The sequence below is a fragment of the Netta rufina genome, assembly GCF_964035555.1.
Source record: "Netta rufina genome assembly, chromosome: 11".
NCBI classification, from domain to species: Eukaryota; Metazoa; Chordata; class Aves; order Anseriformes; family Anatidae; genus Netta; species Netta rufina.
The window spans coordinates 6,387,867-6,412,758 of NC_140134.1; the positions used below are offsets into that span (position 1 = coordinate 6,387,867).

General features: G+C 37.0%; 2 protein-coding genes across 3 annotated transcripts in view; one reads left to right on the forward strand and one right to left on the reverse strand.

The window, feature by feature from the left end:
- Positions 1-1,629, forward strand: part of ENTREP2 (endosomal transmembrane epsin interactor 2) — a gene marked incomplete at its 5' end in the record, with an annotated part of 130,909 nt that extends 129,280 nt beyond the window's left edge. The window contains one exon of the mRNA XM_084293177.1: positions 1,200-1,629. Within this exon, the coding sequence (XP_084149303.1) occupies positions 1,200-1,385 (186 nt within the window). The 3' untranslated portion in view covers positions 1,386-1,629. The remainder of the gene's footprint in view (positions 1-1,199) is intronic.
- A 2,560-nt stretch (positions 1,630-4,189) lies between these two features.
- Positions 4,190-24,892, reverse strand: part of APBA2 (amyloid beta precursor protein binding family A member 2) — a gene marked incomplete at both ends in the record, with an annotated part of 41,926 nt that continues 21,223 nt past the window's right edge. For both annotated transcript variants that reach the window (XM_084293140.1, XM_084293139.1), the window contains 6 exons: positions 4,190-4,261; positions 5,621-5,761; positions 12,247-12,366; positions 13,334-13,546; positions 14,715-14,894; positions 18,326-18,511. In XM_084293140.1, the coding sequence (XP_084149266.1) occupies positions 4,190-4,261; positions 5,621-5,761; positions 12,247-12,366; positions 13,334-13,546; positions 14,715-14,894; positions 18,326-18,511 (912 nt within the window). The remainder of the gene's footprint in view (positions 4,262-5,620; positions 5,762-12,246; positions 12,367-13,333; positions 13,547-14,714; positions 14,895-18,325; positions 18,512-24,892) is intronic.

The following is a 24,892-nucleotide window of genomic DNA, read 5'->3' on the forward strand; positions in this document are numbered from 1 at the left end:
TCCTTTTACACTGTCAGATTCAAAAAGCAGAATGGTCTTAGCACTGACTAACCATGTTCAGGTTGATGGTAGACCTTCCAGAGCTGGACAGATGATCAAGGATGCATGTTTGGGGCTGTTTCTCCATTATGAGTTAGTATTTGTGGCATTAGTCTGATGATCCCTAAGTGACGGAAATTTGCTAAGTATTAAAACAAGATATAGTAATGCTTAAATTGCAGGGTGTTTATTTTTATTGAGAGATAGTTTGATGTAGCAGGAAATGTACAGCATTTAAAAAAGCTTGTTGCAAGATTGTTTTTTGCTAACTATGAAGTAGAACAAAGCAGCATCGCTGTATCAGTTAACCTTACAGTCAGGTCATTATGCAAGCAGTACTATTATAACATACTTAATAGAGAGTCAGTGTGGAATTAACTTTTAACATTTTTATTGCTTTACCGGATTTGCAGGTCATTAAATCTGCAAGGTTAGAAAACTGAAAACAATTTATTTAAACTAAAAAAACAGTTTATCCCAAAACAAAGCAGTATGAAAGAATTTGAGTGTTTATGTAACTCATTAAACTAGAAACCAGTGGCTGAATATTTACCCTGTTCAGGTTTCTTTGATCCAAGGGGACATAGATTTTTCACAATAAAGCAAAAATTCTAGTAAAGATATATTTTCAGCCAGAAAACGTTATTTATCAGTACAAGTCCAGGCTATCCCAGCAATCTACTCAGGAAGTTACAGCATTTTGGTGAAATGGTTGTGCAATTCAGATCTGTGAAGCAGTTGGATACTTCTGTTAACAACAACATGCTTGTTTATCAGGCTTGCAAGGTTCTTTTTTCTTCTTACACGGATCTTTTATAAGGCAGAACTGCCACCTTTTCCACTGGTCCTTTTCATTCATATATAAACAAATACCTGCTCGCCCCTTTGCTGATATGATACTACAGTAGTGGTGCGAGGCCTGACGCCTTTCAAGCCTGCCTTTGCTTGCCAGTAGGCCGTACTCAGCTGTGAGCAGCTGTAAAAACGCAAGTGGGCTAGGCTCTGGGTGGCTGCATGAAGGCACAGCTCCTTTGTGGGAGTTCCATCACTAGGTAGCTTGAAGGATGTAATATTCAGAAGCTGAACCTTTTAAATGAAATAAATTTTCACTGTTTTCCCCCATTTTTTCCCTTCTCCATTTCTGCCCTTTTGATGATCAGGTTATTACAAGTTCCCAGCAGAGTGCGAATACCTCCAGAAAGCGGCTCCAAGAAGATCTTCATCTTCAGAGTTGTGGTGCTCTGAGCTCTCCAGTTGCCTTCTTACACAGGTCCCATATCACTCGCAGGTTAGAGCGGGACAGGCCTCACAGTTTAATTGGAGTTTCCCGGGAAACCATCCTTTGATAATATTCACAGGTATGTGATTCCAGCAGAGAGAATTAAGGAAGAAACCAGGACTGGGAGAAATACAAGTAGTGGATGGCTTAAAATGGAAAAAGTATCTTCCTTTGGAATTCTACTTTTTTCCAACAGCAGGAAGAGAACACCTGATTTTCTGAATGTAAATTTCAGCCCTGCATTTTGAAAAAATTTAACTGATTTATTAGTAAACTCGTAACAAATGTTTTCTCAACCAGAAATGCATATATTCCACTGTACTTAGAGAAATGCTGTTGATGATGTCTAGCATTTCTTGAAAACCATTTCAAAACCACCATAGACTGGCTGTACAACTTAAAAGTTGTATTTATTTAATGTACCTCAAAGTGTTTTAACTATGATCAGTGTTTTAATAAAAAGTATTTCTGGACTTTGGTTTTTCAACAACTGATTTGGATAGAAATGTAAAGGTGATTCATATGCACATACAGTGCTGCTTCTAATTCATTTTTCCAGCGTCTTTCATGCCAGGCTAACTGATCTGCTGTATTTAAATTCTTATTATTCTGCCCTCTCCCTGCCCATCCCGCCCCACCCTCAAGATGTTGCCTTTTTATATTATACTAAAGGTTGCAGTGTGAATTGTTTTTACTTTGTTCTGAATGCTCCAGAGTTTTAGTTGGAGCAGTATGTGCTATTGAAAACTGATGTTTTAAGTACTCTGTGAATTGTGTCCAGAAGGTGCATTAGGGAAGAAGTCTCTGAAATTCTGCATTTCCAAAAAGAGTTTATAAACTTACAAATGCCAAGTGATATGAAACTAGGTGAATTTTTATCTAGCAGAGCCATAAACTTTTTTTTTTTAAAAAAAAGGAATTGTTATTCCAATTAGTAGTCTGGATAATTGTATTACTAAAACATTTCTTAGTGGCTCTGCTGCATTTTTGAATAATTTAAAATTATCTTTTTTTTAAAAAAGAAGTATCCTTGATGCTAATTTGATTACCAGCATAAACACAGGTCTACCAGCAATGTCTTCCAGTGCAAGCTTCATCTTGGCTCTCTCAGAGGAAATTGGAAAAGGCCTTAAAGAAAAGGTTCTCATAAAGAACCTACCACATGTTGACGTTTCAGGGTTTAATTTTTTTTGCAGCAGTGCTTGTCAGTAGTGTTACAGTTTCCATTTGAGGTTTAATCATATACTGGGTTCATTTGTGTCATTCTGAGCTGGGCAGACATCCTGTGAAAAGGTCACAAATGAATGTAGCTGAAGATGGGTAGTTTAAGTCTTACAGAATAATCCATTTTAATGTATTTTAAGTATAGCATGATTCTGTACTGATGTGAAGTTACAGTGACATCCAGTGGCAACCAGGTATGCTATCTGAAAACATCTACTCTAAAGATGATAATACCGATACATGAACTTTTAATTCAAGAGATGAATTCCCTTAAAAAAAAAAAAAAAATCTGTGACCTTTGCAACTGCACTTAGTTGAAGAATTAAATGATATTCTAGTTGTTTTTTTTTGTTTGTTTGTTTGTTTGTTTTTTTACTATGTAAACTTACACAACAAAGAAAATAAGCAAGCTTTATTTATTATTTCAGATTTATTAGTGATAGTAGGTTAATTCTTTCCTAAGGTCAGTTGCATGCAACACACTACTCCTTGAAGTACAGTCATCTAAAGCTCTTTAGTTACTGCATGGTAAGGCTTCTTAAGTCACAGTGTATTTTCTTCAAGGCTTTGCCCCTCCCCCCCCCCCAAAAAAAAAAAACCTAGACAAAAAGTTACACCAATTAACATTTATGTCATAAGGAATACAACTTTACTACTTTTTTTTTTAATCTACACACAATCTAATACTGCTGATGGTGCTAGGTTATTTGTCAAAACAATTCACATTCAAAACACATTGCCTCAGGAATAAGAATGCTTTATAAAAAACAGAAAACAGGTAAGCATGGCTTTCCCGTTTAGAGCTAATATAAACAAAAAAGTAATATGCAAAAGTTAAAAAAAAAAACAAAACAGCCCAACACATACATTACACAAAACTGTGCAATAAGTTATCCATGAAATCACTCTGTTAAATCATAAAAATCACAAGCATTAAAAATAAATATGTATCTAAATAAATATTTTGATTTTTATCTTGTGGCAATTATTCTTTATTTAGCATATGAAACACTTGTTACATATTTATGTTCACACCTTGCCAAACAGGTTACACTTGTCATAACAATACCAAGTACTACAGTGGTTTTCTTTACATTAGAATCTAAAAGTTTTAACTGCACACGTTCCTTTCCACTGAAATACCATCTATTCGGCACCAGTTTTAAAATCACACCATGCCATCAGGAGTGGACCACTTTATGGGACTGGGATTTTTTTTAGCTCAAGGCAGCCGCAGCTTTGTCTAATTGCTTGTCTTTGCCATTTTCTGCAGTCTCATTCGTCAAGTTTTCACATTCACCATGTTATCAAACAGGACAGACATACATACATCACTCCACATAAAGGTTACAAATAAATATGTTTTAAGTTTTATGAGAAAAGAGTTTAGAAGATGTTGCAAAATACTTAAATGTTTTACAAAGATTTTGTGTCAGTGATTATTGTCTTTGACCATCCTTCTCATTACTTTTTGCCAAAGAAATCAAAAGGAAGGAGAAAAGGCAGACACCTGTCTGTTCCTTGTGTCAGAGTCCTCAGGTCAGCTTCAAAGCCTTTCATTCATACAAAATACAAAGTTCTCTTCAGCTATGAGGGCTTCAGCTCTGATGGAATCATTTATTTATGTTGCTGCGAGAGAGTCACAAGCTAGATGTATAGGGGTGTCTCTTGCCCAGTTAGAAGCCTGAACATGGCAGCTGGCATAGTCTTCATATGAATCTGTTGATTGATTGACACAGAAATTAACAGAACTGCTAACTTATTAAAGTAATTCGTAAGTCCCAACCTGTCTCTCCCACTGGTTCCTAGAGATGTGAATGCTACCAATGTTTCTAGTTAAAAGTTCTCTGGTTCTGCTGAGCTGTTCTGTTGAATTTTTTTTTCCAATGACAATTGCCAGGAAGTAACATTACACAGCTGAAAAGATAATTAAACTGTCCACTGTTATACTCTACTCTGATTACTGCCATTTCTAATGAAGCAGCACAAACCTTGTTGAAAACTGGTTCTGCTGTTCTGATATTAACTGAACCTGGATTTTCTTCTACTTTCCTCCCCTGTGGGAGGGTAATGTTTTCTCCTTGTTGATGAACATTTGAACACACAACTTGATCTTTATCACCCAACACTTAAACGTCAGCTAAGGGTTTGGTGACACAGGTTCTCTCATGGCTAGCATATTTAAGTTCTTTTTGCAGAGAGTATTGTGATGAGCATCAGAGGGATCTTACAGACTAATGGGATTAATAGGACATCAGGTAATGGGAGTTGTGTCAGAAACTTAGTAACAGCTGTAAGTACCTATAGACCCTCACCAGACACATGCTGCCTTGATACCTTGGTTTCTTCATGCTGCAAAAAACAAGTTGCATGATGTCCTCATGTGTTTAGTGAAATGTGCAACAAACAGGTATCACAAAGGCATGTAGGTTCTGTTGAAACCTATACAGCTTTGTTCCTGCCAACATGCATGTATTCTGTATTCTTTTTCAAGTATCATTTTCCACAGGAAAACAAGTTACCTCTGATTTATGGCAAAGGAGCCTAGTGGAAGATCTGGCCAGGGTTGTGTATGATCCTACCACTAAAGTCAGTAGGGATTTTGATAAACTAGAGGATCTTGTTCATCCATCGCTGATTTCTCCAAAAGTGCTGGAGAGAGATGTCTTAAATTATTTCCAAGGTAAGTTGGAAATGCTCCATAGAAGTGAAAGAATTAAAATACATATAAATTTTAATCTCAGGTCTTTGAATATTAATTTATTTTTATGGCAGTTGCTGTAGTTGTTAGCTAAGAGACATTTTCATAGCTAATGTGCTTAAGTGATTTCTTCCCTTAACTGACTCGTTTAATTCAAACAGTAGGCTGAGGTTCAGAATCATGCCATGAACTTTTGAGAACAGGTGTAAAAACATACTAAATGTATATATAATTGTTCAAAAATGTTTTGTTAATTGTTATTAGTGCTCAACTCCATTTTACTGAGGTGTTGGTATTCATAGTATGTTGTCTTTTTCTTCCCAACTGAAATATTCAACAGTTTTAAATCTTTGATAAGTATTTAATAGTTTCCTTACCTCTCCCACTGAATTAGACAGTGCTTGTACTATCTTCTCATGAGCAGTTGCAACAACACTTTGTCCATTGATCTCAATAATACGATGACCTACCCTTACCCCTCCCCTCTCAGCTATTCCACCTCGCATCAAGCTGCAAATCTGCCAAGAGAAAGTCAAGGTTATTAAAGTTTAGAAATGTCAGAATGTAGCAGCTACTAGGATTTAATGCATAGTACTGAGAGGTGATACCATGGTGGCTCCGGAAGATAGTACTGGAAGGTAGTAAGCAGAACTGTGAGGTTTTAATGGTTTGTTGTTTTTCAACATTTCTGGAAATTACAATTTTTAATTTCTTTCTTATGACTTGGTAACATGCGATTACCTAGTACAGTGATGCAGCCATGCACAAATGGAGTTGTGGGAAGAGTTAAGTTTTTACATAGTGTTGGGATACGAGAAGAAAGTGATTTAAGTATTTCTGGCTGTTCCATCTGGACTCTTTCTGCAAACTAACACATTGTTCTTTCTGAATAATGGCAAGTAAAGAAATTACTTACTAGAGGAAAAATTCATCTATAACAGCAAATTTTTCATGTATGTGGAAAAAAATGACATAAAGCTTAATCCATAATCCTTAATTCTGCAGAAACACTGGTTTGCTCTGATGGAAAGGATGATGCCATACAGACATGCTGCACTGAACGGCAGTGAGCTGACAGCAGGGTCTCAAGTGTTAACATTCTAATTCTTTTTCAGGCTGTCCTCAGCAAGCTAATTGAATAGTGTAGTGTGGCAGCTTGTTTGCTGTACCTCTGCAGGTTGGAAGAGGGAACTCCGCTCTCCAGAACCACTGCCTTTCTCCACATTTTATAGTGCTGCTGACTAGAGAGAGCTTAGGACGAATAAGTCAGATCAGGCTGCTTTTTCAACTGGCAGCCACAGGTAGCAGTAGCGAAATAACCACAGGTTTTGACTTTTATGTTCCGCTACAATAGAGGAATAATTCTACAAAAATTGCATTTATCAGGCATAGTCCTAGCAGACACTGGTATTTAAAATTTTCGAGGTTAAAACATGCATGGTGTATAGAAGGAAGAAAGCTCAATGCAGCACGGAGACCTTCATTAAAAAATTGTCTTCTCAGCAACCTCTGTGCTACAACAGGACCTCCGACAGACAAGACAGATGTGTATCGGATAGAAATTATTGCTGAATTGTGCTGCATGAGCTTAAGTCTTTCAAAATACAGCAGATAATGTATAGTCTGAACCTCTGAGCAGAGCTTAGCACTGCTGAGATTTATGTTTTGTTTACTGAGGAAAACCTGTTCTTGGAGGAAAAAAATGACTGCTAGAGGAATATCACACGATGATGGCTGCTTCTGCAGTAACTGCCATTGGTTATAATCATATGCCAAGAATTATTATTTGCTGAGATCTGATAGTTTGCTCAAAGCTAAATATAAGTATGATAAGATGTGGCTCATGTCCCAGTGAGTTTATAATCTAATTCTGTAACTAACATAGTATGTGGGGAGATGGCCAAGCTAGAATACAATGAAGGTGAAAACAATGTGGATAAGCACGTTATGTCTGCGGCTGAGCAATATCTTCCTGTATTACACCAGCAGTTTCCTTGAAGCTCCTCTTCACAATTAACAGTGCTAGGAAAAATGAAATTCTTTCTTAGTCAAAGGTCATGCTGTCTGATACAGGGAGGGAAAAAATAAATAAATAAATAAATAAATATATTTGAATTAAAAGTAAACAAGACCACACAATCTTCTTTAGCCTTCAGATAACAAAGTTTATCCTGCAGTAAGACTTCTCTTCCAGCACCTACTCTAAAATACGTGATTGAGTTCTACCTACTGTGGTTCATAAACCATTCTTCGGATGGAATGTAAGGGTTAGAGGAACTGACAGGAGTCTTCACAGAACTACAGCTTGATTTTCAGTTTATTGCTTTGCCGGCAGTTTACCTTTTAATCGTACAGGTAACAAGACAAGCTGTGTTATGTAGATCTTCACCGGACTCCTTACACGAAATTTCTACTGTAACTATTTAACTCACTGTGAAAGTTTGCTCCTTGATGTTGGGGATTGTCATACAATACAGTCAGTCATCTGACAGGACAAAAGCGGACTGTGCCAAAAGAAATGCTATAAATACACTTTTCACAGTATAAAATAAAATACGGAGACCATACAACCAGATGAAATAAAAGCTTTCAGAGCAAATGGAAATGTTACCTTTAACCCCACTGGCATAAAGGAAAAGATAATGGCTTGTGAATTCATCCAGAGTACTTTTTGTTCAGCTGCACTCAAAGCACTTTTAATACTATCAGTAAATTTAGTCTTTTTAACAGCCTCAGATATAGGAAGCGGTCTCTTATCCTCATTCAAGAATGTGATCCCTCTGCAGGGAAGGGATTCAGCTTCCTTTTTGTAAGTGCTATTTTAATGAGGTAAAAAGAGAAACAGATGTAGATCACAAGTGGCTCTGCTTAGCTTCACAGATCATGTTAAGCTAGATACAGTGCAGATGTAAAGAAATATACTGTACTTACAGCACAGACTCATGTGACTCCTGTATTTGCAAGTGACTGACTGAAAGCAGCCTTATGACTTCTGTCTCCAGCTCCTGAAGATGAGACAGACTAGGCTGGCAAGTTTAAGATGAGCATTACCACGAAGTATGAGTGGTAGATGAGATTCTTCTTAGCCAGGATTGTTTAGCTTGCTATTACACTTGTTGAATTCTGGCATCAGCTAGGTGATTATTAAATAAAGCATGACTGATCTGGATCTTGTGTAAGCAAGAGCCTGTGCTCTATTTACTGTGTAAACAGAAAGCAAAAAAAAAAAAAAAAAAAAGTAAACCACACTAGGTGAATCCATTCAGCTGTTAGATATTCTGCAGTGTTGTATACAAGCTGCAGTGAATCACCTGTGAAACTTCAGTAGCTTCAATCAGTTTTAATGCAGCTGCCCACTTTATATCGGAACCTTAAGTATAGATCAGTACAAGGCAAATTAACTGTTTATTCTGAGTCAATACCTAAATACAACCTATTTAACCAGGTTTCTCCTCGTCTCACTCCTATGCTACTCTATTTAAGCCTTTTTTTTTTTTCCCCAGACAGTTTAAACAAATGTAAACAAAGGCAAGGAAGACAGAATAAGCTAACTATCTGTTCTGTTAAATTCTACCTAGTTTTACTGTATTTTTAGATAGAATTTTGTTGGGTTAGGGATGGAAGGAAGTGTTTTGAGCAGTCAGATCTTGACTGAGACGTGGTAGATTACGGGCAGTAAAAACACAACTGACGGTACACGTCTTTCATAATCCAGAAAACAAGAAAATGATGTGATATGAAAGGATAATTTGCATTTAAATAACCAATTTTAAAGGAAATTTGGTTTAATAATTCTCATAAGATGACTGATAGGTTGCCTTGCATTCACCTCCCCATCATACAACATTTCTACTGCTTGTTTCATATACATACACAATACTTTACTTTTTTGTTAATGCTTTAGACTTGAAATTTCAATTTCCTTTTATGAATGTGCAATGAAGCTAAGAAGTAACTTTCAAGAGCCACATAGAAAACCCGTGTTATTACTGCAAGAGAAATTTTGCAAACGTAACAGTGGTTTATGCAGTTGTGTTGTCCCCTAACTAAAACTTCCCAAAGTTGGCTCCGCGAGCGCTCCCCGAAACACAACTTCAGGCTTTGCATTAATTAGACTATACAGAACGCACAAACCAAAGCAGTCATCTGCTCTGCTGTCTCTGCATCTTCCTGATAACCTATGAAGACAAAACCCAGCTCAAATGGGCTATTCACAAATACAATAGCCGTACACCCTGCACAGATGAGATAGGCAGGGTGAAAAGGAACCACCACAGAACTGTTATCAGAAGAGGAACAGAAATAAGTACCAGATGCATGCATAATGAGGTAATACCATAACAAAAGGAGGCATTTAATTATACCCTATCTGGCAAGCTATTTATTTCTTCACTGTGCTAATGCTGAGCCAAAAAAGAATAAGGATATTATTTCCCATCAACATTTATAACAATTGCCAGCAGTTAGAAAACTGCTTTTTAAAAGTTTGGTGTCAAACTACTGAAGAGATATACTTCGCAGTCGTATTTTAAAATGTTAAGTGAAGTACAGGAAATTGTATCTGAGGAAGGAATTAAAGGACCAAAAACTTGTCTACATAGTAGCCTAACACAAGGTGTTTAATCTCTCCTTCTTGTTCATTGGCTTTTATATTCAAACAGACTCTTCATAAATGGAATGTATTACAAGGCTTTCTTTGTTTTCTGTGAAGGATTTTTATGCTGAATTTGGTAGAACTTTACATTGGATGTCACCTAAATGTTGCTAATGTAACCACGATGAACTGTGACCATCTGCAGTGGTGAATGTGACAAATGCCCAGTACTTGGAGAGAACACACCAGGAAAGGAAACGGCCACGGGCAGCAGAAATAACTAAACGGAGGCTCCAGGTACATGGCAGATGATTAGCTGGGGCAAGATGACTTGATTGTCTCGCAGACTGGTACTATTACCTCTGCCCACCTGAGGATGTGCAATACGCTTCTTTCAATCCACTTTGGCCTGATTGTTTCTCACAGCCCTGATCCCAACCCCTGGTAATGCTGTGCTCCCAAAATAGCAGATAAACTGACCATAATATTATTGCTCGTTGTTCCTTAAATATGTTTTCTCTTTGCATCATAGCACCAGCTGTATATACTAGGTTCCTAAAGGGTAGCAATTAGGAAATAAATCTGCCTCTCACACTGTTATATGTGGTTCTCAGCATTGTTTGTGATGTCCTGTAAAGCCAGATCCCATCCTAATCATCCTTTTTATCCCAACACTTGGGATTTGCTAACACTGAGTGCGCTACCAGCAATAACCCACTAAACATACACATCGGTGAAAATGGAATTAAGGAAAGGCAAAGGACAGAAGTACCACACACTTTTGATTTTAGTTTTTTTGTTTGTTTGTTTTGTTTTGTTTTTTTTTTTACAGACCTCTGTCTACTCAATTGTCAATGCATTAATCCCAAACATGACAAATGCTTTAAGCCTGTGCTTCTGAAGGATATCAGCCTGGGGGAGGTATCACTTCAGAGTGCTTCCAGCTGGACAAAGGCATGTAGCAGTGTTCTTCATACCAATCCCTGCTGTGGCCACACCATGATATATGATCTTAGGTAGGAACAATTAAAACAGGTACAATAATTACTTAGAGATAGCTACCATAGCTATCTAGTAAGATAGAATCAAGATAGAATTCAAGAGAATCCAGTAAGGAGCCACTTGTTTCCCAAAGTGCAGCAAGACATAAAAGATAGCCTTTAGAGATCCATGCTGCTCCTACATGGGTGGCAAACAGAAAGCTGGCAAATTCAATGGATGGGTTTGCCAGAACAGGGGACCAGAGTCCACAGTCCTTTGTAATGTGGTTTTCTGTGCAGGTAGCCTGATTATTTTCTTTTGTAGACTGGAGGAAGAGGAGATGATGATGGTCCTGCACTACAGGCAGTCCTTAATGCTAATATCGGCTCTCAGTAAGGCCAGGTGGCTACTGAGCTAGTGGTGTCCTGGAAGTCTGATTTGGAAAGGTACCAGAGAATGGCTTGTGAAGGAAGAACTACGAGAGAAGGCTTCTGAGCCGCACTAGGTGAGTGTTACCTGTCACATTCATCCTGTTATTTGCTGCTGTTACAGGGAAACAGCCACATGCAGAGAAGAGATACCTAGGCCACAATCCTCTTTTTTAGCTTGTCACAATTTCATTTCCTTGCTTGCTTTTTAGGATGCTGCCTACCATCATGTGATCCAAATAAATTCTGCATACCAGAAGAACAATTAAAGTCTTAGCAAGGGAGAAAAAAAGTAATAGGATCAGAGCTAAGTTATAATTGCAAAACTCTATTTCTGCATGACTGCTTTCCTTGCAAATCTGGCATGCTAATGAGAGAGTTACACATGTACAAACTGATCCAGGTATTGCACCAAGCTATCTGGACTACAAATTTTGTAACTGTTATGTAGGAGAATTCCTCAAGAACAGCAGCACTTGTTTTTCTGACATTATTCATTTCCAATACATTACTCAAACACTTGATTCTAAGGTTTTGATTAATTAAAGGATCAGAGTACAAACACTAAGGTCTTAGAATGTGGATGTATATCAATGTGAGCTGAACTCCCAGATAATTAAATGAAAGCACAGAATAAAATAACAAATATTAAGGGTCTGTATAGAAGCTCCAGGTAGAGATGAATGGCTGTAAAGGCAGTAGCTGCTAGAGACAGTTGGCAGACACTGACATATCCAACCTCCAGAAGCTAACAAATGAAGAATTTGTCAGCAAACAGGTTTATGCCTGTATATTTATGCTGTATACATCTTCTTGATGTATGGATGTAACATAAAGGTCTACTACAGCAGGCCCAGCAAGTGTTTGCAAGCTTATACTTTAACCAGGAAGAATAAGTTCTCAAAATGCACAGACAAATACATGCAACGATTTTTTTTTTTTTTTAGTATTTCAGTGTTTCTTACTCAGAAAAATAAAATCAGTGAACACAGAAACTTACAATTCCATTCTGTACGCTGAAGCCCAGCTGGTATTTTAAGTCTGGCCGTTTTATGAGGACAGTAGTGACAGGAGGACAACTGACAATGTTCAGTTTGACTTGCGTCTGATTCTTGAGACCCTGTAAAATATCCCAAAAGTTAGTATTTCTGGAAAAGATCATAATTTTTTCTTTTATTAGTGTTTTCCTAATTATAAGAGTGTAACGAGAGTGTTCCCAGAATGTATCTGGGAAACAAGAGCTAGAATTAATAGAAATCTGTTGTTAACTTTGAGATACATGTCTCTATTTCATTAACCGTACTGTATTTACTAAGCTATTTGGCCCAACAAAACATATCAAAACCTTAGCTTTAATTACTATAAAATCTTTCAATTAAAGAATGACTAAAATTGACTAATGCCTGCCCTTTACCAGCCTCTGGCTAATTAATGTCCTGCTGCTGATCTTGACGCGTCTGAATAGATACTTGATTTAGCCTCAGCAATTAAAGATAATGCATTCTGAGATTCAGTCGGGTCTGGGAAATCTTCACACACTCACTTGAACTGTCCTGCAGTCTACCAGCTCCCCATTCAGCCTCCCATCAATTCATCTCCATGGAGCCCAAGAGAAGCATAGTAAACATTTTTTTCAAGACCAAGTTGGATGAGGCCTTGGGCAACCTGATCTAGTGGGTGACATCCCTGCCCATGGCAGGGTGGATGGAACTAGATGATTGTGAAGGTTCCTTCCAACCCAAGCCATTCTATGATTGATTTTAATCCTCAGATTTTAATTTGGAGTCTTTGGGGAAGCCTGAAACTTTGAAGATAGTTAAGTAACTTATGCTGGGAAGGTATTTCAGACCTGGCCTCGTTTGCTGGTCCAGTAACAGGGCTGTAGCCAAGTTTTCCAGTCTTAATTTTCTGTACATTAGTACCCCCAAATCTCTCTTTCTAAGTCTACTTCTTATTAGTCACGGTTTACTTATTTTTCATAGCAATATGAAAAATCATATCTGCTGGACATCTACAGGGTTGCTTGCTAGAATATCACATCTCTAATGGCTTACAGTCCACAACATCTAGTTGTAAGTTTGGGGTACCTTTATAATCCCTTGGCATGTTGCTAGAGGTAGACCAACTAAACTGGTCCCATTAATAGACATAATTTGGTCTCCAATGCTTAGTTTTCCTGAACGGGCAGCAGGGCCTCCGTTCATCATGTTAGCCAGGATAACAGTGGGTAGAATGGATCCCCATCCAGATTCCACAATCACTACTCCAAGAATTTCTCCCTTCTGTTTTTCTAGCTGGAGCTGCAATTAAAAGAGAAGGGGAAAAAAAAAAACTTTTTGCTTTGATTCATCTAAATTTGAGCATCAGCATCTCATTTGTTCCTGATTAACACTTAAAATTAAAAAACAAAAACAACAACAATAACATAATTGAATCACTTTGAAATGTTATATATTTTTTGTCCTGATTTTTAGTTAAACCAATATTTGTCCAATTGAATTTTACTTTGTTTGCTACAAGAGGAATATTTTGTCATGTTTATATGTTTACGTGAATGCACTTTACTGATAGCTAGTGATTGCAGTCATATTAAAGTACACATCAAATCCTAACTTTTCTATCTGCAAGTATGGATTAAAAATGCTCTCTTCCCAAGAAACATATTCTGTATGAGAATCTGTAATGTTAGAAAAAATGAGTATAATTAGGAAAGTTTTGACTGAAGGAGTAAGCAAAATGCAATTCATCTTGAAGTAAAATTGCTTTAGGACCTAGCATGGAAACACTCTGACTTTGGAACATGGGCCAAATCCCCGTAGCAGTGTAAGACAACAGCAGAATCTGGGCACAGCTGCAGCTACCATGTTCTGGTTTAGAATGCTCAGTATTACAGTGCCTTATGTATGAAATGTGAAATATATGGCTATTTCATACGTGTTAAGACTTACACTTAGGTAATTTAGGGGTACTTAAAATAAATTCTTGCCTTTTCACACATTGTAAGTGTGAAACTCCATTTCAAAGGGCATTTTTGCTGGTGTTCTACCAGGGGAAGAGAAATTAGCCTGCTCAGTGCCTCAGCATCCTGGACACATGGTTCTTGTATCTTTTAAGCAAGAAATCACTTACAGAGGGCATGAAAATGGATTGCCATCTCTCTTTCTGTATCAACACATTTTTTAAAAAATAAAAATGCCTTACACTGTGTACTGCAACTAGCGTAAGCAGAGCATATTTATCTCAGACGTAAATGAACTTTATTACTGGTTGGATGAAAGGAAGCAGAAGGAACCTGGGAAAAAAAATCTAAAAGCTCACAAAGCTGATTTTAGTAGCAGAGTACTGATGAAACAATGCATCTTGAGATGTCAAACCATCCTTAAAATTTCAAAAGATATTTCTATGAGAACTACTTTCCTCTGAAAGAGATGGATCAATTTGAAAATGAAAATTTCCAAACTAGTTTACCTCTTTGCAGTTTTCTGAATTGGAGAAGTGTATGAGGTCATCATTGTACATCTCTTGGGTATTGATGATGTCACTGTATTCTTTTTGACTGAGATCCTCTGGGTTAATTCCATTTGCTCTTAAAAATTCTTGGTAAGCCACGCTGAAAGCCTGACCTATTGACTGAGCTATCAGCTGTGCCTATAATGTAGAACAAAACACAGCTGAGAGAAAGGTCTGATACAGTTTACACCTGAAACCATAAGAAACAGAGAGACTGGATTTGAAGACAAAGTCAAAATAAAATACTCTCTATATTTGCTATGTTAGTATGTACATAAAGTCACTTTATGGTCAGTTGTACAGAAAATATCCCTTTTATCCAAAATCAAATGCGAACTCCATTTAAAAAAAAGTGCTGATTTCCTTTCATCAGTACATTGCAGTAGCAAGCAGCCATATGCTATTTATGTACTTGTTCCAACGAACACTGGAGAGTACTGGCTTTGTACCAACACGGAAGAGCCTACAGAAGAGACTGTCACAGGCTGTGCTTCTGACCACCGTGTATTTGCAAGTGATAAGAGCTGCTGCTAAGCGTGCACATGCTTTCACAGACATGTATGCATGAATGATTTTGGTTGCAGTGTCCCCTGATGCTTCTCCACCTTTGTTTTATATGACTGCAAACGATGTTTTAATAAAAGCATCTCCTCTCCCGTTACTGCCATGATACCTGTCTCACGTTGCCAGCAAACCAGTAATAGCCCTTCTTTAGAGACTGGACATCTACAATAGCTACTCCCATTACCGCCTTTTGATGGGCAATGTTAGGGGTGATTTCAAGACCACAGCCAGAGACGTAACTATATCTTTCTCACATTGAGTACAACTCTTCAAATCCCCTGTGTCTTTATTGATTTTTGGAGTGTTTATCTGGGCATGCACTTCACGACAGTATGTAATGTGAGATGACTTAACGTTACAGTGGGCTATACGGTATGTATAATCAATCTAACATTGTAGTTACCAGTAATTAGATGTGTCAGAAATACATATGCATTAGAAAGAAATCGACAGAAATTGATGGCAACTAATTACTTTGCACATTCACCATGCTGCAGTAGTCAACTAAAATAAGAAACTATTGAACTGTCATAAAATTTACTTTCTTGTTCCACTAGATGGCACTGGAACACAGAAAAACAGAGAGAGGTAAGTAAAGAATTTATAGATACCTATTTTTTCACCTGATTTTTTTTTTTTTCCTACTCTGAGCCTACTGTAGCTCACAGGAGAATGCCAAGCTGGGTTTTGTGTATATCTGATTTTCAGGAACTGTGTTTTGTCATCAGGGAATACGAGTAACTCCTAAAGACCTGAAAAGGAGTTAATTGCATCTTACAACATAACTCCCTAAAAATACTAGTAATCAAAACTATAAAACTATTCTGGGAATGCAACACAATTTCTTAGACAGTAGGTCCATCCTAAGCACATTATGAATGCACAGGTTTTTTTCTGGACAGCATTGTAAATGCATTGTAAAAAGTCTTTTCACAATCTACTGATCAGATACAGTGTTTTCTGTGATACTGAAAGGTGGCTTTCTTACTTTGGTTGTGCTTAAATACGTAAAACCACCAATTCGCATGACTGGAAAAATATTTAGAAAATCAGGGATATGATTAGCCTAGCCAATCACATACCATTTCTTCATATTTTAAAACAACATCTCAACTCTTGTCAAACTAGAATAATTAATCAATACCAAGCTGTTTGTAGTAGTACCAAAGCCATCAAGAACACTTGTCTCATTGCATTTTTAGTTTATCACCAGTACTTACTGATTTCTGTTTCCTAACTCCAATGCTACTGTAGTGCTTTCTCTGTAGTTTGTCCTGTCCTTTGCTTTTCTCTCCATTTTACATTCTCAAAACCAACTTGCCTAGATGTCCTATTCTGTTACTGCTTGTAATAGCCAGTTCTCAGATCTTAATTTCATCTGTATCTCCAAGTTCTTATATATGGTTTTTTAAAACCTTCAGCATTATGTACAGTTTAGAGATAATATAATTAAGTTGCTTGAAAAAGTCACCCTAGCAAATCAGTGGCAGAGCTGAGAAATAGGGCTGAAAACAATCTCAATTTAGTGCTCTAACCTTTAGACAACGCCTTTTCTCCTTCATAGGCTTAAATGCTTTAAAATAAAGATTGCTTTCACTCACAAACTATGCAACCTGGGAGTTACACTTGAACTAAAGAACCGGATCCTTTTTTTTTTTTTTTTTTTTTTTTACTGGTATGACAGAAATTGTATTTAAACCTGTTCCTATACAACAGTGGTCAGAAACAGTTCTGCCTATTACTCATACCTGTATTTCAACTGTCAAGTTAGAAACACAACAAACTTTCTCTCTTCTGTTTTACTAGCTGGGTATTATTTTCCATAGATGTTGAAGTCCTCAGGTCTGCTGCTTTAGACACAAATATCTTCTATTTAGCTACAAAACCAAACCTGAACAGACAATAGCAGCAAAGCAAGGTTATCTTCCTCTGCCACAAGAGATAAGAATATAGCATGACAGCAATTTTCACAAGGCTGAAACAGGCATGTACAGAATTCTTCTGTAACCACTACTTCTGCAGTCATATTTTAAGATTGGTTGTACGTACATTCATCTAATTTTCACTTGCATCAGAAATGTGGTCACTCACTTTTTTTTTTTTATGGAATTTTACCAAAAAGTATTTTATGGCTACTATACAACTGAATCTCAGAGTATGTTATGGCACAAAATGGCTTAAATTGTGCTTTCTGTTGTACAGATGTTCTGAAAGAATAGTGAGAGGAGTTCCTGCATATTCTACCCTTTTACTGAAGAATTGCTAAACCCTTCTGGTCATGAACTTTTTTTTTAATAAATACAGAGAACTAAGCTCTCTTAGCTTTATTGCATTTATGCAAAACATTCTAATTCATAATTTTGTTTGGGATGAAAAAATAAAGAGAACAGATAAAATAAACAGCTGATGTGTTCTTAAACTTTAAGGTATCCAATTGCATCTTTGAGAAGGAGTACATCAACTGACCACAGGTAAGTACGCCGTAAGGGAGTTATGACTGGGTAGAGGGCGACCTTGTACCATGACTGTTCGTAGATGTTCTCATCAACTTGGCTTCAGTTTGAAAGAGGACCAGAATGGTTCTACTCCCTTGCCACCCATCTTGGAGTCTTACATGTATCATTATGTGCCAATCTGCTGGACTAGGGGAATCCAGTCCAGGATGATCAAATTCATAAATTGATTTCAGCAATGGATGGCCGTGGAACTTCAGACAACTCCATATAACTAAGTACTAAGGCATTTGGAACAGTATTGCTGAAAGAAAAGACATGATTCAAAGATCGTTTGTTAAGACAAAGTACGTGTTTTTGGACTGAAGAGATGTGACTTTACAGAGTCAGAAAACACATGAATATGGACAGTGTTTCCACAGATTATCTGCAGCTTTAGTCAGAAAAATAAAAAAAGACAAAAATTCATTCAAGAAATTAGATGTAACTTCAGCGATTCTATTCTCTAAGTGACATATGTTGTTTAAAAAACAATTAACTCCATTTACTTACATCCTCTGATTCAAAGACATGGCATATCATTTTGTACTGCTTCTTTCCTTCCTGGGCACCAGGTGTTGTTTCAATACAGTCTTGAGAAGCTGATCTCGGCATGCGGCGCCGTGCCATTAAAACCACGATGTTACCAATATCAGCAATATATGAGATTGTGCGCAGCGCGTGATCCATCATGGTCTCCTACACAAAGCAAAGAGAAATAAGGACATTCTTCATGTCTGCTATTACTCTACAAATGATGCGTCTTCTCTCTCTTTGATGAGCTATTGCTGGTGAATGACAAAAACAACACATTTTCTATGGGCCAATATCTGACATTCCCTACACAGTCCATGGGCATGAACTGTGATTGAAGTCATGGTTCATGAAATTGACTTCAGTGGAAGTGTTACCTGCGCAGGTACGACATGGTTGTAAGATCTTAAGCAGTAAGATCTATACTAACAATTTCATGCTGCTGGAAAATTACATTTCACTTGTGTTGGTTCTGCTACATGAAGCAGATGCATTTCACAATGACAGACCTAGGTTCAGCAGTCAGCAGTATAGGAGATAATATAATTTCCTGATTCTCTTTTTGTGATGTCCTACAATAGCAATAACATATAAGGTAACATTTTCTCATATGCAGGAAAAGTACACTTTCTTTGTGAATCCTTACAAACTCAGTATTTTACCTTCTCTTTAAGTAGAATTTTAAAGTCTATCTACATATCTCAGATCAGTTCGGATGGATTTGGTCTACTATCTGGGCTCATAGTCAAAATTTTCCTCCAGCCAATGTGCCTAGGTTGCCAATTCAATTATGCTGGGAGAACTCATCTCAGAAGAACCTTTGCTTGAGATTGGTTACAAGTGGAAACCTGTCCAAGCTTCACCCGGTACATTTCTTATGCGAATACCTCAACACTACTAGATACGAAATATCTTGAAATTTCCTACCTCCGCCTCGTATCCCTGAATCCTGCATCCCTTTAATTACTTTAGCTTTTTTAACTCTTAGTTTACCTTCTGCTATTAGCAGAAAATCCTATTTTCTATGCACCACGGTTTCTATGTACCATTAAGTATGAACTTGTAGTAAGTTTGATTTATTCATACACAATGCTGAGTTCAGAAATAATAAAAGTGGCTTAACAGCTAGTGGTCTCATTTTAATTAAAAGGCTTCTAGATGTGAGATAATATTAATGAAACAATGTATGTGACTGCTACAGGATAATTTGAAAGGATTTTGATATATTTAGTACTGCAAAGATTAAAAAAAAAGGATACACTTATTTGCACTAATGTTTAGCTAATTATTTATACCTTTATACAAGTCTTATTCAGGATAATGTATAAGCAACCTGATTTCCCTCTTTTTTTTCTTCTTTTTTTTTTGTTTGTTTGTTTTATATAAAAAGCCACAAATTCTTAAATTCTTGGAAGGTTGTGTTGCTACGCACAGAATACATTCCATAATGTGAAGAACCTTTTATGTTTAAAATGAGAGCTTTAGGAAAGCTCATGCAACCAAGTAATCTGATTGACTGTACTTCTTTAAGTCCCTTGAAAATGTAGCTATTACTACATACAAGTCTCTGTGAAATTAAGGTGGAAGAGAAATTCTTAAGACAAGGTAATTTAACTTATGTTAGTGCTGCTTCTTTGGCAGATATTTAGACAAATTAGACAAAGTATTAGGAAAAGCCTCACAGCTATAAAGTTGCATAGAAACCATAAAATGGTATTTTAAGTCAGTGATGACGTATGTTTTTTTCCTCGAGGTGAAATTCGAGGACTTAGGTTGTCCTGCACTGTGTGACCATGCTGTTCCTCCTCACTGCCTGCTGCCCACATACCACCATCTCGCTTGAGGTGCCTGTCCTCTGTACTTACAGAGGTAGCTTTTGCTCCTCCTCCATTTCAAACAAAGCCAGACTCTCCGCCATCAAGTCAGCAGAATGCCTGTGTCCTTTGCAGTGATGAGTGACGTTCACATTCCTATTCGTGTGACGAAGAGGAGGCTACAGCAGGCTCACAAGATATAATTTCAATAGTAGGCCACCAGGCTAATTAATTACACTTTCAGATGTGGTTGGTGTGCTGTACTGGGCCCAGTTTATTGCTGTTGGTTGCATATCCTTGTTTCAAAGCAAAAATGATCCAAATCCTATTCTTACGGAGCATTTCAAACCTAAGCTTTATGTATTTCTTAAACTGAATGCTGCCTACTTTAAAACCTTACACTAAGTATGTATTTTAAGGTCATGTTTTTTATTGAAATAAATATCAAGAATCTGATTTCTATGTTACCATTTGAGTTTGGTGCCTCCACACCATTCTTTGTTAGGTTAGTTTTCTATAATTCCTTTACATATTTTGTTATTGTACTGATGAACTGTTTTCTTTAAGAAACAAAGTGCACTATTCGAAAATTCCTTCTTGCTGGGGTCATTGGTCAGTTTGGAGTCTTTTCCAGCCTTTTATTTATTGTTCAAACTGGAAACAACCAAAGCCATAATAGTTTTATTGGTCACACCCACTGAGGAAGTTTGTCCTCCAATGAACAGCTAAAACATGCACCAAATTTTACATGAATTGGATTTTAAAAGTACTTATTGAATCAATTTGTTTTGCTTTACTTTGCGATCTTTGCTACTTTTATGTCAGTATATTGTTTTCCAAGTATTTTGTTGTCCAAAATATCTTTGATTCTTGGCTAAGACTGACGTTGTCTCTTCTGCTTTTGGCAGCTGCTTGGATATATGTGCAGATATTTCTAATACGAAGAAACAGAAAAATTCACTACAGGCTCATTAGTTTTTTGTGGGTTTTTGCATGTTTTTTTTGTTCCTTTGGTGTGCAGACCAATTGCCTGCAGGCTTCTACTTTCTTTTTTTCAAGAAGGCTTTTTTTTTCTTTTCCTTTTTTATTTGCTATTGACTCACAATGTGTTTCTGAATATCCCACTGAGCTGCAGTTTTGTTTTTTTTTTTTTCTGAATATCCCACTGAGGTCAGTTTTTACTTAGCTCAATCACATTAGATGGCTTAGGTACCCTCTTTGCTTTGTCACTAGTGGCAGGGTTTCTCTTGATATCTGATCTTCCATTAAAAACCTTAATGGGAAATGAGATAATGCACTATTTTCATCATTTATGTAAACATCATCATCATTTATATAAACAGCTAGGTTTTAGTTTGCCATTAGTTGAACAAATCCCTCAGGCCTAACTGAAGAAGTGTCAAGCTGATGAGTAATTAAGAATTTCAGTACAATTTAACTTGACAGAGGAAAATACCAATAGTTTCTTAGAACCACCTGTCTCACTGAAGAGAATCTCTACCCATAAAATGATTTCTTCTCAGTCTTGAAACAAAATGTTCTGTACTTACACCGACAACATGGGAAGAGATGATTGGGGGGGTCTCTAAGGTTTGCAGGGGCTCATTAGGATTTATAGCACTTCTCTCAGTATGGAAAAATGCTTGATAATGGACATCGCTCAGCAGGATCTTGGGAGCTCTGCAGAGATAATTGCTTTTCAGCAGTCTGCACTAGTCTGCACTAGTCTGCAGTGTTCCGGAAGGCTGTAATCATACATGCAGTGTTCACAAGAGTGCATGAACCTGGGAAAAGGAATGCATTTCATCTCACCTACCAAGAAAGTCTTTCTGTCTTTATCATACAGAAGTTACTCAAAGGTTTTCTTTTAGTTTTCCCCTTGTACAGGTGAAAGCAGTAATTCCCCCATTCCCTCATGTATTTTTGTTGTCTAATGCAATCACACTTAGGAATAAGACAAATAATATATTGTGACTGTAAATGCGTATTGGTCTTAACTTCCTTTCGATCCATATTCCATTCCAATCTATTTTCAATTGCCTTTATCTCATTTTCACTTTTTTTTTTAACTTTCCCATGAATACTATCTTTGCCCACCTGCTTCTCTATTCTTTCCCTCATCCCTAGTCTAGTTCCAGTTGTTCCATCCTTGCTATACTTATATTTGTCCTTAGAAATTTGTCCTCTCTGTGTCTTTCTCAAAACCTCCGTTCTGTTTTCTCCTGCCCCCTCTTCCCTTCCTCAGAATCTCCCTTCCTTTCCATGGAACTCTCCTAGAATCCCTTCTTGTTGTCCTTCTTGAAGATCAAAAGACACTTGAGGAAGGAAAGCCGAAGCGTTCTTCTTAGCTTTCAAAATTAAACTGGCTTGTGCTAGTGTGAGTCAATTTATGAAGTCAGAAAATTTTATGGAACTAATAATCTAGCTGGGACTCAGTGCATACACAGTGGTCACCTCCATGGCTTTTTCTCTGCTAGCTTTCCCAGTTGCTTTTGTGCATGTAAAGCCATGGCAGTCAGGGAAGAAATGTTCTTGTACAAATGCAGGATTGCTTCTACCATGTATACTAAGTAAGTGGTGGTCACCTTGGGCTGAATATATTCAGTAACTAAATGCACAAGCAACTAGAACGTGGCAGGAGTGCCATTTTCAAGTGTTGCTGATGGCAACAAGCACCAGAGATGACTTTGTTTTGACGTGGCAATACGCCTTACTGGTGCTACTCATCATTTTCAACCCTGCTGCATGTCATGTCTTAACTGGGAATTTTACATTTTAAATCAGCTGCTACCTCATGTGAGCTATGCAGTACTACAGATGGATCAAAACATAGATGGCACACTGCAGATACGGGTTTTATATAATTGATAAAGCTATGAAATAACAGATTGCCTCTGCCAGCTGCCACACCAGCTGAAATAGACCTATGGTAATTACACCAGTCAAGAAACTTCTCTAGCTCTGAAAAATATTACCAAGCCAAAAAAGCAAAGCATGCCAACAGCAGTGCTAAAAAGTCAGGGGAATAAGTTTCTTAGAGCCCTCTGAAAGACACGCTGTATAAAAAAAAAAGGAAATAAAAAAAACAACAAACTCCAGACAGCTTGTAATTATAGTAATCCCCGGTATTGTTTTTATCTCGTTGAACAGATCGTACTGCGCCTCATGATGTATAGCATCTTATAGCACTAGAAATCTCAGGGTAATCAGGAGAATAAGATAATAGTTACTTTGAAAAGCGTTTATGGACTGCCTCAAAGGACTTTCTTTTTTAATTTTTAAAAGGATCAGCATTCAGTTGAAATGCTGAAATGTTTAAAGAAGGGAAAATATGAATTGCACTAAGAATAACCCTTACTTAACATAGAGAATTTATTTCCTGCCGTACCTTCCAACTATCAACTGTAGCCATTAATTTAGCAATAATTGTCTTTAATCATCTTTACACTGATAATTATTAGAATACTATTTTACACAAATGCATAAAGTATTCATAAGCTTTGATAATATCCTCTAGGATGATGCATGTTTACCCTGAGGTCAAAAGAATGGCTGGCGCCGAACAAGTAGTGGTATTGGTCATTACAGATGAAATGCAGTGCTCGGACTGATTACAGGTGGCAGATTGTAAATGCTGCTGCCCATGTTAGATGGGTTATTCTACTCTGCATCTGGCACCATCCCTTGGGAATTCTAATAGCACGTTAAAGACATCTGCTTACGATGAAAGAATAATAAATCTACTGAAAAAATTATCATCTACCCGCTACCCACACAATAACAGATGATAGCTCTATCTTATATTTCATGAAGAATTTGTTGCCTCATAGTTTACCGTGCAGGAAAAACAAATAATACAGTAATCGAAAACAACTCAAAATCCTAAATGCAGAATGCTACTTTTGCCTTTACTGAAGTATTTCGTATTGTTTTAGATCTTTTCTTCAGTTAGCCACGGTATTTCTGACCTCTGATCTTATATATCAAGCTACAGGTTCAATAACCATTTTCTATTTCCATCTTCTAAGTTGTTCATTGAAATATTGAAAACTACTGCATTAAAGAAAGATGCTTATGAGTCTCCCTCTGCTCTTTATATTGTCAACTGTATGGCAACACATCAGAACTAAGTACGCACAAAAAATTTTGGCCACCTTTTATCTAAATCATATAATCTACAAAATGTTATACGAGACTACTTAAAAGCCTTACTTAAAAGTCAGTAGGTGATGTCTTCTGTTTCTCTACCATGGACAAATCTATTCACTTGTCACAAAAGAAAATTACTGATTTGACACAATTTACTTCTGACAAATCTGCACTGACTCTTGCTTGTCTCCACTCACAAACTGCTTACAAATGGTTTGTTTTGATATATTTCTAACAGCTAAAACTCCATAATCTTTGGTGTGTTCTGCTACTATTAAAATAAATAAATATTACCTCCATAAGTTTGGGAAAAATATCACTGAAAGGATGTCATAGAAGTGCTCCAACTGTTTTCCCAAATAGTACAAGATGGAATTTCTTGTACTATTGGCTTATGAGAGATGGGTCCCTTTAATAAGGATATATCTAATTAACTTTCTAACCACTGTCTAAATGGGTCTTTCTGTATTGTAACTGGAAGACTTGCTATTGCCAGCTGTTGTTAGCTATGTACAGTGGAGACTTTTAGTGAAAACTGAAGAAAAAATGTTAGTAAACATTTCCTTTTATAAGAAGGAAATCT